At 49.0% G+C, this 14899-nt stretch overlaps 1 protein-coding gene across 1 annotated transcript; it reads right to left on the reverse strand.

Moving 5' to 3' along the window:
* Nucleotides 1-8192: 8192 nt before the first annotated feature.
* LOC139199262 (myelin and lymphocyte protein-like) lies at nt 8193-13697 on the reverse strand. The gene is made up of 4 exons (XM_070828309.1): nt 13588-13697; nt 11605-11772; nt 10544-10669; nt 8193-8267 (listed from the first exon to the last, which is right to left on the reverse strand). Exons 1-4 carry the CDS (start codon nt 13675-13677, stop codon nt 8193-8195), a joined length of 459 nt encoding a protein of 152 aa, XP_070684410.1. The 5' UTR covers nt 13678-13697.
* Nucleotides 13698-14899: the final 1202 nt, after the last annotated feature.

The following is a 14899-nucleotide window of genomic DNA, read 5'->3' on the forward strand; positions in this document are numbered from 1 at the left end:
TCATTTTTAAGTGACACGCTGCTTCAGCTTCTTTCAAGTACAGAAACTTGTCTCTGAGTTAAAGCACCACTGAAACTGCATATTTTAAAGCAGGATGTTAATGAACTGTCATAAATAATGATAAATAATAAGAATAAAGAACTGAAGTTCTGTTACATTTGCACCAGCTTTAATTCTCTTAACTGAAGGCTGTGCAGTTGTCTTCAGCCATTCAACCTTCACATCAGCATCAGCAACAGAAAATACAAAAACAACACAATTCTGTTGCTGATTCATCGTGTGGAAACTACATCAATAACAACAGCATCATTTTTTAATCCATTATCAATCTAATTTATCAGATATTTACAAAAGCTCAGTGACTGAAGAGACAAGCAGGAAGGTTTTATCTTGTAATTTAGTTCCTGATTTTACTGCCTGTGGCTCCCTCATCATGATTATTATTGTTGTTGTTATTATATTATTATTATTATCATCATTATTGTTATTAGTATTAATATTATTATTATCACTTGTGGGTGTATTTGATACAAAATGTGAATTTGTTTCTTCCATCAGAACAGATGGACTGTAACTGTAATTTGCATATAGCAAATAGGAATACTATTTTTCCTTCAATAGTTAACACAAAAGGGTTATTACAGCCATATTCAGATTTCAGGTTTGTGTTATGGCCTCCACGTCTGGCGTGGGATAGCCAGTCTTTCTGTTTTCCCCCCTCCTTCCTCTGCCCTTGTGTGTTTGTGTGTCTGTGTGTGTGTTCCAGTTGAGGTGTGTCTCAGGTGCCGGGAGGCTGATTGCTGGATCAAGTTCACCTGCGGTGGGGAGTGGCCTTCCAATTTACTCATCAAACCCTCACCATAAAAACCAGGCTGCCCACTATGCAACGCCGGACCGTAGATCCACAAGACGTTAGTCTGCTCCAGCTCTGTTCCTTGTTCGTATGCATTTGAGATTCCTGACTTACCTCCGTTTTTGTGTGCAGTTGTGACTACTCCTCCCGCTCCGCCATCAGTCTCCTGCTTGCCCCGGTTCCAGCTCCTGTCAGCCACTCGCGGCTCCCGGTACCTGCTACTTACCTGCTCCAGTCCTTCATCCGCCAGCTCCAGTACCAGTCACCGTCCCACTCCAGCCTCCGTCTTCCAGTGCCTGTCCTCTGCCTGCTCCAGCTCCCGCCTCCCAGTCTCACGCCACCTGCACTCCTCAACCGTATCCCTGTCTTCCCCCGCTGTCAAGTTAAGTAGCCTCCCATCCTGGGTTTGGTCCCGGCATTCTTGGCTCTGTTGCGGGCTGTGGTGTGGAGGATCTTTTGTTAAATTTGGTTTTCGTCCATTATTGGATTGTTTTCTGTTTTCCCCCTCCTTTATGATAAAACCTTTGAAACCAGTAAAGGTGCACTGTGTGTTTGTTGTCTGCGCTTGAGCCTCTTTCCCGTTCCGTGACAGTACGGTCCGACCATGCAGAGCTCAGCAGACAGCGAACCCAGTGTCGACCCAGCACACCCTTGGACCACGATTTGTCAAGCGATCGCCAGTCAGGGGCAGACGCTGGGCCAACATGATGAATTACTTAAGTCCCTAGTCTCCAGTAATCATGCCCTGCTTAATCAAGTAGCTCAATTAACTAGTCAAGTTTCCAGTTTGACTGAGTTTATAACCCGTCCTATCTCTAGCAGCCCGAGTCCGCGTCCCTCTCTGGCGCCCCCAGCGGGGGCCTCCACGGCTAGCTTTGCCTCAGCGGCTGACCAGCAGGAGCCCTCGGTTCCGGTGCCGAAGAGATTTGCGGGCGATCTTGACTCCTGTCGGGCTTTCCTAACCCAAATTTCACTTGTGTTTGAAATGCAACCCCGCTCATATGCTTCAGATAGAGCTAAGATAGCCTTTCTGCTCAGTTTGCTCAAGGGACCAGCTCGTGAGTTGGGGGTTGCTGTGTGGGAGAGCCGGTCTGAGGTTTGTGACTCATATGAGGCTTTCGTTGCAGAGTTCAAGGGGCTTTTCGACCATCCGGTGAGAGGCAAGGACGCCAGCATCTGTCTCACTTCCATTCGCCAGGGGGCCCGCAGTGTCGCAGAGTATGCTGTCGAGTTCCGGACCCTTGCAGCAGAGAGCGGCTGGAATGACACTGCCCTCCAAGGTGCATTCTATAAGGGTCTCTGGGAGGTCTTAAAGGATGAGCTGGTTACCCACGATGAGGCCTCCTCCCTGGATCATCTGGTGTCCCTGTCCATTCGTCTGGATAATAGATTGAAGGAGCGACGCCGGGAGAAAGATCAGCGTGGGACGAACCCTGGGGCATGGTTGCCCTCCTCAGAACGCCCTACACCTGTGACAACCCCGTCCCACAGCCCCGGTGTGGAGCCGATGCAGATTGGGAGGGCCCGGCTCACCGCACAGGCGTTCTACTAATGCCTGCCTCTACTGTGGCGAGAGGGGTCATTTCATCGCCTCCTGTCCGGTGCGTCCGGAAAAAGAAGCGGCTCACCCGTAACCAGGGGAATTCAGGTGAGCCATACCTCAATATCTTCCCCTAAACGCCTACAGCTCCTTGCCTCTCTCTGTTGGGAATCAGCAGGGCCGGCTCTAGGCATAGGCCATATAGGCGGTCGCCTAGAGCGCCAGCTGCTGGAGGGGCGCTGCTGCAAGCCGGTAATAATTTGCCTCCCCGAGTGGCGCCCCCCGTCCGGCGCTCCTGAGACGTGCGCACCCCCCCCCCCCCCGGCGCTCCTGAGACGCACGCATTCCCCTCCCCCCCCGGTCCTACACCATGGAAGGGGCGCGGGGCGAGTGATCGGTGCGCATCTCGCCTAGGGCACCATTATGGCTAGAGCCGGCTCTGGGAATCAGGTTCAGGTTCACCCTCTCGTACCGTCCCGGGTCTCGTAACATCAAGCCTGACGCGCTTTCCCGTCAATTCTCTGGGGAGGAGTCCCCAGTTGAGCCTGAAGTCATTCTCCCCAAGTCCTGTCTCATGGCCTCTCTCACCTGGGAGATGGAGGCCCAGATTTACCAGGCCCAGGTTGGGCAGCCCGATCCCAGAAGTGGTCCGCAAGGTACACTCTTTGTCCCTGATCCGGTACATTCTCTAGTACTTCAATGGGCCCACTCCTCCCGATTGATGTGCCACCCGGGGTCCACTAGAACGCTAGAAGTGGTTAAACAACGTTTTTGGTGGCCCACTATGGGGCCACTATACCGTGACACCTGGGAATTTGTGTCCGCTTGCTCAGTGTGTGCATGAAGTAAAACCTCGTCCATTATTGGATTTCCCCCTCCTTTATAATAAAACCTTTGAAACCAGTAAAGGTGCACTGTGTTGTCTGCGCTTGAACCTCTTTCCCGTTCCGTGACAGTTTGAGGTATAGAGCCTATCTTTATATGGGCAGCTATATTTTTGGGTTCTAGTAAAACAATTAAGATTTTTTTCAACTGGCTGAATATATGATAACAATTTAACCAGTCTGCTAAAACTGATCACCAATTACACTGTGAAAAACAGATTACCTGGATATTCTTGATTTATTTTTTTTTTGGCTGAAAAGCCTCTGCCAGGGAGCTGTGTCGGGGGTCCCCGCCCCTCCTTCCTCTACTAGACTTGCAGCTTGGAGCTGCTTTTATGTGTTTATGTAGTTTGTTGTTTCCACAGTGGAGGATCACTTTATTGCACACATTACATTTGGCAGTGTCCTTTCTGCTGTAGTAAAAACAGGCCACACCCCCTCGACAGGCAGGCAGGCAGGCAGGCAGGCAGACAGGCAGACAGGCAGACAGGCAGGCAGACAGGCAGGCAGACAGGCAGACAGGCAGGCAGACAGGCAGGCAGACAGGCAGACAGGCAGACAGGCAGGCAGGCAGACCTCATCTCCAGGTGTCAGATCTAACGGACAGCAGAGTTTCTTTATCACAGTTGTGTAATGTTACCTGTCAGCTCCTCACCTGTTAAAGTCCCGTCCAGGTGAGCTCAGAGAGACGGTCTGCTGGAGTTCATCTGACAGATAGTTACTTCCTCATACCTTTAAATCCACACCCAGAGACGTCAGCGTGACGTGAGAGCAGGACTTCCTGGTGTTGGATGGGGCCAAGCTGAGGAAACTCTTCCTGTAAAGCTGCTTCATGCTGATATTACTACTACTGATACTAGTACTAATACTACTGAGATTACTACTACTGATACTAGTACTAATACTGCTGATATTACTACTACTGTTACTAGTACTAATACTACTGATATTACTACTACTGATACTAGTACTAATACTACTGAGATTACTACTACTGATACTAGTACTAATACTGCTGATATTACTACTACTGTTACTAGTACTAATACTACTGATATTACTACTAATACTACTGACATTACTACTGGTACTACTGATATTATTACTAATACTGCTGATACTACTGATATTACTAATACTACTACTGATATTACTACTAATACTACTGATACTGCTGATACTACTACTAATACTGCTGATACTACTACTGATACTGCTGATACTACTACTAATACTACTACTAATACTACTGATACTGCTGATACTACTACTAATACTACTGATACTACTGATAGTGGCACTACTGGCATCAGAGAGGAATCAGACTGAACTACATCTTCCACTAAAATAAACTGTATAGAGACCGTGTGATCAAACAGTGGATCAATTAGATGTGAATGATGTTCATCTACATGTCAGGTGTTCACTGATGATGAGGTGATGGAGAAAATATCCCTGTGCTCCCTTCATTAGAGCTAAGAGGCCCGAAGCAGGTCCAGAGGCCCGAAGCAGGTCCAGAGGCCCGAGGCAGGTCCAGAGGCCCGAAGCAGGTCCAGAGGCCCGAGGCAGGTCCAGAGGCCCGTAGCAGGTTCATGTTGTCTGTGATTGATGTGAACGCTGAACGCTCAGACGAGCTGCAGCCACACTCACCTTCTGTCTTCTTCAGTTTCATGGAGATGCTTCGCTATTATCACCTGCTGCCTCCCTTCATCAATAAAACATGAGAGCTACAGTTCACCGAGCTGCCGTGTGTGAGGCAGCCTGCCCTGTATTTACTCCCCGCTATACTCCATTAAACCTGGTTTCAGGTTCTCGTTGTTGACCTCAGAGCTGCTGGTTGGGTCTCAGTGTAAAACGGCCCAAACTGAACAATCCTGAACCGTCTGTGGACAGTTTGTGCATCATCAGACACACCTGACAGGTGTTCAGGCCACCTGACCTAAGGCACTTCAGCTTTGTTCCTGAAGAATGATTCTGTTTCTGCCCCATGAGTCTTATTTTGGAGGGTTTGTCACCATTTCTGTCACAAACAGAAACACGTCAGTCAGACAATCTGACTGTAATTATCCTCAGAGGACTGAGAACTGGTGAATCAGTCCTTTAAACTGAACATGAGTCTTGCTGGGGGGCTGGAGCTGAGGGAGAGACCCAAACACTGATACCGGCTGATCTGCACAGACTTTAAATAGATCAAACCTCAGAAATAAAGCTTTGGTGCAGGTGAAAATTAAAAGTGTAAATTAAAGTGCAGCTACAAAAAAACACACAAAACCACGAGAACAGAAACCAACAACAGAGGTGAGACAGGAAGTGAGGCGGCACAAGACAAGACTGCTACAAAATAAAAGGTCGATTACTGCAGCAAGAAGAAGAAGTTTAATGATCTGATCAAACTGTTTGGGACTCAACAGGACGACTCAGCACAGCATCACAGGGCTGAGAGGTCACATGACCACCAAGAGAGCCGAGGCTCCCCGAGGAGCTCTCACCTCGTCACCACGTGCCTTTAATCACCTGAAAACTGACTGGTGCATTATGGGTCTTTTAGCCCCCCCAGGTGCAGGTGGAGCAGGAGGAGGGTCTGTCTCTGGCCTTCACACCTCACCTGATGTCACTGCTGATGAAATATTTACGAGTGTCAACAGCCAGCATCACCTTCACCTGCCCCCAGTTACCATGGAGACGTCCAGCTGGAGACAGAAGTGTTTCCTGTAAATCCATCCCATAATACCAAGATAACAGCTGGCAAATGTAGCTCTTAACTTCAAAGCTATCAAACGAAACAGCCAAATGCCCTGAGCCCTGAGCCCTGAGCCCCGCGCCCCGAGCCCCGAGCCCCGCGCCCCGAGCCCCGAGCCCCGAGCCCCGCGCCCCGCGCCCCGAGCCCCGAGCCCCGCGCCCCGCGCCCCGAGCCCTGAACCCTGAGCCCTGAACCCTGAATCCTGAGCCCTGCGCCCTGAGCCCTGCACCCTGAGCCCTGAGCCCTGCACCCTGCGCCCTGCGCCCTGAGCCCTGCACCCTGAACTCTGAACCCTGAGCCCTGCACCCTGCGCCCTGAGCCCTGCGCCCTGAACCCTGCGCCCTGAGCCCTGCACCCTGAACACTGAACTCTGAACCCTGAGCCCTGAGCCCTGCACCCTGAACTCTGCACCCTGAGCCCTGCGCCCTGAGCCCTGCGCCCTGAGCCCTGCGCCCTGAACCCTGCACCCTGAGCCCTGCACCCTGAGCCCTGCACCCTGAACCCTGCACCCTGAACCCTGCACCCTGAGCCCTGCACCCTGAGCCCTGCACCCTGAACCCTGAGCCCTGCACCCTGCACCCTGCACCCTGCACCCTGCACCCTGAACCCTGAACCCTGAGCCCTGGGTGCAGGGCTCAGGGTTCAGGGCTCAGGGCTCGGGGCTCAGGGCATTTGGCTGTTTCGTTTGATAGCTTTGAAGTTAAGAGCTCTTGTTAGATCTGATTGGACCTGATGGTGTTATGATCCTGGTGTCTCCCCCGTCTCTCTCCCCCTTGTGTATCTGTCTCCCCCTGTCTGTTCCTGACCATCAGTCAACTCCTTCGTATCAGTGTCTGGACTAACAGATAATCTGTCTGTGTCTGAGAGTCCTGATCAGGCTGATCTCACGCTGTCTGCTGTTAAAACATCCTGAAGCTTTATTTGAACTGGTCTGTTTATTTCCTGATGCTTCAGAACAAACACAGTCATTCATTTCAAATGAATCCATTAGTAACAAAGCTGTGAGTTATAAAGTTGTTAATCAATTCATGAATTACAAAATCATCGTCATTTACATCCCGGTTCAATTTCCTGCTCTGATCCGCTTTTCATTTTGATCCATTTGACAAAGTCCAGAAACTTATAAAAATATAAAAGCAGCCACATCAGCTGAGAGTAAAACAAGAACCCCAAACTAAACCATTTTATATCAGGGAAAACAGAAGAAATGGAGGTAAAGACACTTTCAGTCCAGACCAGTGAGCGTGGACAAAATAACAGAAACCCCCAGAATCAGCTCTGCAGTAACAATGACACAGATTATTATCTCACTTAGAAGTTAACTCCAGTGGTTTTAACCCTCTCTGTCCTCATCCTGGTGTGTGAGTGACTGGTAGGTAGTAAAAGTGTTGGAACTGGTCCAGTAGATCACCTCAGCCAGCAGACACCAAACGGGCTGCAATGGCTGCAACGTGATCCTTTGGGACAACTGCACCTGATCACAGTAGGTCCACTAAAAGAGCTTGTTTGATCCACTGACAGGCTCAGAGTGTTATTCTAAGTGTGTGACAGCATCATGGAAAGGATCCCTACAGAGAGAGACCTGGAAGATCCTTTTGGTTTAACCACAAACAGCACACACACCAGACTACATTCACTAAAACAGGGATTTTAGAGAACAGGACACAGGAGCTGCTGCTCAAAGTCACTCAGTAACACAGACACACTGACTGATGGAGGCAGCAGCAGAGCAGCAGCTCCTGTGTCCTGTGGGGTAAAATCCCTGCTTTTGTGAATGTAGTCTGGTGAATACAGTCTGACTTTCAGCTGCCAGCAGAGGTGATCTACTGGATTAAACTACCATCCACACCCAGAATCTAACATGATGACTGAAGCCTCCAGCTGTCTACATGAACTGCTGTCTCTGCGCTGTGCTGTTATTTTGTCCGCCTGCTGTCTTCTGCCCTCTCGCTCTGGTTGCTGGATGTGTTGTGTGTTAACGGGGAGGATGAAGCAGCACAAACCATCAGGGCCACAGGCTGCCGGACGCTGCGAGGCGCTGTGGTGATCCAGATGTTGCTCCACGGCCTCCTCCCCCGGCTCCGTCGCCGCCAGCCCCCCCTTCATGTCAGCGTGCCACAGCGTTATGTACATGGTGTAAGGATGCACATCAGTCCTGCTCCGGCTCCGAAACCTCTAGAAAGATTTCCACCGGATGGCCGACAGGATGGTGTGGATGAAGTAGAGGAAAGTCGCCACATAGGAGAAGACCTGAGGAGACAAAGAGAAGAGCACTGAGGGATGAAGAAGGCGCTCCTCCTCCTCCTCCTGAGGCTGAAAACAGGCTGCTCGCTCAAAGTCGACTTTGTGGAGACTCTCCAGACACATGATGGTCTTATATCCCATGATGCTTTTTGTCAGGACCTCTGCCCCTGCCTGTGCCCGGAGGCGGCCCCGTTTTGTCTGATTGCAGGAGTGTGGACAGCTGTGGTCACCTGCAATCAACTTCTGCCTCAGCTACTTAGTCTGGTGCCGCCACTCACTCCCTGTCAGTATGTCGATGCAGCTACGCTCCTCCAGACCTGCTCCAGCCTTGGCCTCTACCCCTGATCAGCCCTGCCTGTCCTGGTTCGCGCTGTCCGTCTCTGGCTTCAGAAGTCTTGCTGGGCTCCGAGTGCCCAGATCAGACCCCTGAAATTCAGCAGCTAAGTTTGTAATCCTTTTGGTTAGCTGTTCGCCTTTAGTTTGTTTAATTCAGCGTCTGACTCTGCAGCTAAGTTTGTGTCTTTTGTTTGGTTTGTTTTGTACTATCACGCTCTGCCATTGTTTCTTAGTTGTCCCTTTTGTTTGAGGAGTGGCAGCCTCGGCATTTTCTGGTTTGTCCTATGCTCTTGTAAATAAACTCGTGTCACCTAAGTTTGGGTTTCCTCCTGTGTCCACATTTTTCCTCAGTCCAGCCACAAGAGCTCTGCTGTAGATTAAACTACCCAACAGGATATAAAGGAGTTAAAATGACCAGCAGTACTTCAGGACATGGTGCTGATTGAACTCGTCGTGGTTTTGAATGCAGGAGCTGTTATTACTGGTACTGTAGTAAACTTGATCAAACTTTATTTATAAGCCATTAGTAAGAATAATGTTGCCAGGTTGTGGAAAATCCTCCTGTAGCAACAGTAACATACTAACGGCATCAACACAACTACAGACTTTTATGAATGATAAAACTTTAGTAAATGATTTAATAATCATAAAACCATTCAGTTATGATCATAAACTCTTTATAAAGGATGACTTCTCAGAAGGTTTTTCTACAGAACAAATGAGATGTAAAGTGATTATCAGACCTGCCTACCTGTTTCCCCCTGTTCCCAGACTTGATGCTAAGCTACGCTACGCTAACCAGCTGCTGGCTGTGGCTTCATATTTGTTGCATGAGAGTGGGATAAACGTGAACATCTGACACTAAAATGTTGAACTGTTCCTTTAAGATCATTGTGTTTGATGACTGGGATGGGAACGGGACGTGGCCATCATGATGTCACCCACTGGTTTGGTCAGGTTCAGTCAGGACCCTCCTCTGATTGGTCAGGCTCAGTCAGGACCCTCCTCTGATTGGTCAGGTTCAGTCAGGACCCTCCTCTGATTGGTCAGGTTCAGTCAGGACCCTCCTCTGATTGGTCAGGTTCAGTCAGGACCCTCCTCTGATTGGTCAGGTTCAGTCAGGACCCTCCTCTGATTGGTCAGGTTCAGTCAGGACCCTCCTCTGATTGGTCAGGTTCAGTCAGGACCCTCCTCTGATTGATCAGGTTCAGTCAGGACCCTCCTCTGATTGATCAGGTACAGTCAGGACCCTCCTCTGATTGGTCAGGCTCAGTCAGGACCCTCCTCTGATTGGTCAGGTTCAGTCAGGACCCTCCTCTGATTGGTCAGGTTCAGTCAGGACCCTCCTCTGATTGGTCAGGTTCAGTCAGGACCCTCCTCTGATTGGTCAGGTTCAGTCAGGACCCTCCTCTGATTGGTCAGGTTCAGTCAGGACCCTCCTCTGATTGGTCAGGTTCAGTCAGGACCCTCCTCTGATTGATCAGGTTCAGTCAGGACCCTCCTCTGATTGATCAGGTACAGTCAGGACCCTCCTCTGATTGGTCAGGCTCAGTCAGGACCCTCCTCTGATTGGTCAGGTTCAGTCAGGACCCTCCTCTGATTGGTCAGGTTCAGTCAGGACCCTCCTCTGATTGGTCAGGTTCAGTCAGGACCCTCCTCTGATTGGTCAGTGAGTCGGTAGCCTAGCCCTAAAGCCCCTCCCCCCTCTTCCTGGTGTGTTTTCCTCTAAATGGACCATCATTGACTAAAGAATCTGAAATCATGCAGGATCAGGACTCTAGTCGTTCATAGAAACACCTGACTGCTGTAATGATGCTGCCAATGGACCAATGAGGGGTCAGAGTGGATCAGCCAATCAGAGAGGAGAAAACAACCGACTGAAGCCAAACTAAAGCCTGTGGGTTTTTGTGTCCTCCAGGTTCAGGTTTTGGGAGGAGCTGACTCACCACAGCGGAGATGTCCAGCTGGTAGTTCTGGAAGATGGCCCCGTCTTTCATCTCCAGCGTCACTTTGGCCAAAGCCACTGAAGCACTGAGGTAGAAGAAGGCGGCGATGCCGTGATACGCAAAGTCCTGACGGGTGAGGAAGAGGGAGGCAGAAGGACACAGGTCACTCACTCACATTCACAGTCATTCACAGTCAGTTCATCCAGAACTTCCTCTGGGAGAAAGAGAAACGTTTTCTTTGGCTCATTTGGTTTTGGAGTCTGCTGAAAACTCTCCCTGACTGTGATGCTCCATCATCTAAGAGTCCAGTCGGCTGCTGGAAGAGACCAAATCCACTTTGTCTCGTTCACAACGTCCGTGTTGTCTGACTGTTTGTCTTCATGGTTTAACTTCTGACAACATCGATCAACTATGTGATGCTTTTCACTTCTGTGATGTCCTCCATAGATACAAGGAGAAGTATCTATGGAGGCTTCAGACCCACAGGGGGAATGAACAGAAAGAATCACTCTCTGTTAATGAAATACAGAGTCTGTCCTGACTCATGCTGAACATTTCCACCTTTGAATCCTCCCTGTGAATGATTGTTTGACTGATCAGCTGATCACTGAGCGTGTGCACTACAGCCGCAGACTCTCACCACTCGTGTTTCCAATAAACCGGACCACTGTGTTATTTTATGCGCCCACTGAGAGAAAGTCTGTATTTCCAGTCGTGTTGTAGAGACCACAGGTAAAATCCCCTAATGCTACAGTCACACTGACAAATTATTAATTATTAATTATTATTATTATTATTATTAATTCAGCTCTTCTGTTCTGTCTCCTTTGACTGAAACATTACAGACATGAAGGGAGACCACAGGACGGTCTGACTGAAGGAGGATGTGGCTCAGAGGCACAGCCACTAATTCAGCTAGTTTAAACTAGACGGCTCCAAACGTCCGAGTCCGAATGTGTGACAGCTGAGGGCAGCACAGTGAGCGGTGTTAAAGAGGCTGGACAGACTGAACAGGCTCTAAACAGGTGAAGGCCGTCTACTTTACCATGAGCAGGACTTACTGCTGCAGCCCAGCTGCCTTTGTTGTGGTGCCCCCCGCAGGCGAACACCACCATCCAGATAAACGTCATGACGAAGCAGAAGACGGACACGAACATGACCCAGCCCTGAGGGTTCTCCGGCACCACCAGCGTGGACGCCACCAGGATCCACACCAGACCCCCGAAGATCTGCAGGAAGACCACAAACAGCCCGTCAGTGTTTCACTGCTGCTGAAGATGTTCTCTTCACTCTGATTCTTGTCTGGATTCACTGAGCAGGTGTTCAGTCTAAACATGTCACAGACACAAAGCCTTTATCTTCCTGGCTTTGTCTTCTAAAACTGACTGAAGGGAAGAGCTGGTTATCTTACAGGCATTATCAGCTTGTTCTTCTGTGCACAGACTCTTGGTTTGAAGGAATCATTGTTTCAGCTGCTTAAAGGACCAGTCTGTAGGATTTAGTGACATAAACAAGCTGAACCCCCCGTCCCAGGATGAAGAAGCTACGGTGGCCCGTGAGGATTCATGCTCCCTTTGACTTTTCTTATGCTAAATAATTCTGGCACTTCTGTGGCGGTTCAACACGGTGGACTCAGTGGAAGAGGAGCTGCTGCCTGTGGAGATACGAAGGCTCATTCTCACGCTAACGCTGACGAAAACACCACCTCTATATTGAAAACACCACCTCTATATTGAAAACACCACCTCTATATTGTAAACACCACCTCTATATTGTAAACACCACCTCTATATTGAAAACACCACCTCTATACTGCTGTGGTGTCATGGGCTCACAGTCTGACTGACCGCTGGACCTTCTGGTCTGTTGGCTGATGTGTTTCCATTATTCCGTCCACCCTGTGGCAGGGCGTCGCTCTCTGCTCCTCTGATGATGGACAGGCTGTATTATTCATGAGCTCCACCAGACTCCACCTGCTCACACACACTGCTGCTCTGTGTGTGTGTGTTAACGCCTGAGTTGCTGTGAAGTCACCTGCAGCATTCCTCCCACACTGTGACGTCTCCTCACCTTAAATCTGTCCAGTAAGAGCACTTCTATCTTTGTGAATCAGCTCCTGTTATCTCTCACGCAGGTTCACTGTTGGAACATTATCTCCTCTGTCTGTCGTCTGCTGCTGCGCCTGCCTCACCCTTCACCTACTTACACCCTTTGTTCATCCTTTTTGGGGTTTTGGAATATTGTAAAAGTATGTAGGAAGATTATTCTCCTCTTAAATGTTCCCATGAACATTAGTCTGATTCTCTGGTTTCTACGTTTCCTATAAACCCGGTATTCAGCCGAGCAGCGGCTGTGTGAGGGCTCAGGCTCATTGATCAGCTGTGGACTGTTATCTTATCCTCCTACTTTTTAAAGACAACATTAAAATGTTTTTAGCAGCATTAGTGTCACTAAGCCTCTTAGTTCAGTTTAAAGGGGTTAAAGTTAGAGACCTTTCTTCATAATTTATGAGTCATAAAGATATAAAATCATTTCTAAATCATAGTTGAGAAATGAGTGAAGTGAATGTCCACCTGTTTTCCTGCATCAGAATCTGCTCATCACATGTAGCTGCTCCACGGACTGTCCCTTTAATAACAGGGCTCTGAATGTCCATTTCCCTTTTAGACTGAGAAGCAGCCTAAACGTGTTGCAGAGCTTCACTATTACCATCAGAGAGGGAGAATGATTCCACTTCTTCTCACTTTCTCCTCCTTCAGGACATAAAATCACTCAGCAACAGAACAACCTCACAAAGGAGAGAAATAATTGAGATTTGAGGGTTTTAAACTTGACATTTTGTTGTGAACATGTTTCTCCTGCAGCATCCGGAGCGCACACCGTCTAAACCTGCTGTAGTCCTTCAATTCAACGCTTTCATTCGTGCGTAAAAGCTGCGTAAAAGAGACCGTACGGCTGAAGGCAGACAGACAGGCAGACAGACAGACAGGACTGAGGGTCCTGTCATGTCAGACTGTAACTGTCTTACTGCTGCTACTTCTTACCAGCTCCGGCAGGTAGAGGATGTCCGGGATGGTGGTACATATCCCGATCCCGCTGGGCAGGTTCCCCATGGTGGCGGTGTTGGAGGCCATGCTGCTGCTGCTGGTGGTGGTGGTGCTGCTGCTGCTGCTGCTGGTGCTGCTGGTGGTGGTGGTGCTGCTGCTGCTCACACTGAAGCGGGACTGAACCGGGAGGAGCCGACTGGAAAAACCAGAATCCCCATCAGCCGAGCGCAGACACGCCCGGCAGAGAGGCTGAGAGCGGCTGAGCTCCGGAGGATCAGAGGTTTGACTCACTCATCACCATGGCAACCGGCAGCTGCTTCCATCAGCAGCAACAAACACAACAACAACACCAAACAATAACAAACAAAAACAACAACAACAGCAAACACAACAACAACACCAAACAATAACAAACAAAAAATCACTAACTGGAACTGTAGTGTGTAACTGTAGTGTGTAGCTGTAGTGTGTAACTGTAGTGTGCAGCTGTAGTGTGTAACTGTAGTGTGCAGCTGTAGTGTGTAGCTGTAGTGTGTAACTGTAGAGTGTAACTGTAGAGTGTAACTGTAGTGTGTAGCTGTAGTGTGTAACTGTAGTGTGTAGCTGTAGTGTGTAGCTGTAGTGTGTAACTGTAGTGTGCAACTGTAGAGTGTAACTGTAGTGTGTAGCTGTAGTGTGTAACTGCAGTGTGCAGCTGTAGTGTGTAGCTGTAGTGTGTAACTGTAGTGTGCAACTGTAGAGTGTAACTGTAGTGTGTAGCTGTAGTGTGTAACTGTAGTGTGCAGCTGTAGTGTGTAGCTGTAGTGTGTAACTGTAGAGTGTAACTGTAGTGTGTAGCTGTAGTGTGTAACTGCAGTGTGCAGCTGTAGTGTGTAGCTGTAGTGTGTAACTGCAGTGTGCAGCTGTAGTGTGTAGCTGTAGTGTGTAGCTGTAGTGTGTAACTGTAGAGTGCAACTGTAGTGTGTAGCTGTAGTGTGTAACTGTAGTGTGTAGCTGTAGTGTGTAGCTGTAGTGTGTAACTGTAGTGTGCAACTGTAGAGTGTAACTGTAGTGTGTAGCTGTAGTGTGTAACTGTAGTGTGCAGCTGTAGTGTGTAGCTGTAGTGTGTAACTGTAGAGTGTAACTGTAGTGTGTAGCTGTAGTGTGTAACTGCAGTGTGCAGCTGTAGTGTGTAGCTGTAGTGTGTAGCTGTAGAGTGTAACTGCAGTGTGTAGCTGTAGTGTGTAACTGCAGTGTGCAGCTGTAGTGTGTAGCTGTAGTGTGTAGCTGTAGAGTGTAACTGCAGTGTGTAGCTGTAGTGTGTAACTGC

Source organism: Pempheris klunzingeri, chromosome 3 (assembly GCF_042242105.1).
Source record: "Pempheris klunzingeri isolate RE-2024b chromosome 3, fPemKlu1.hap1, whole genome shotgun sequence".
NCBI lineage: Eukaryota > Metazoa > Chordata > Actinopteri > Acropomatiformes > Pempheridae > Pempheris > Pempheris klunzingeri.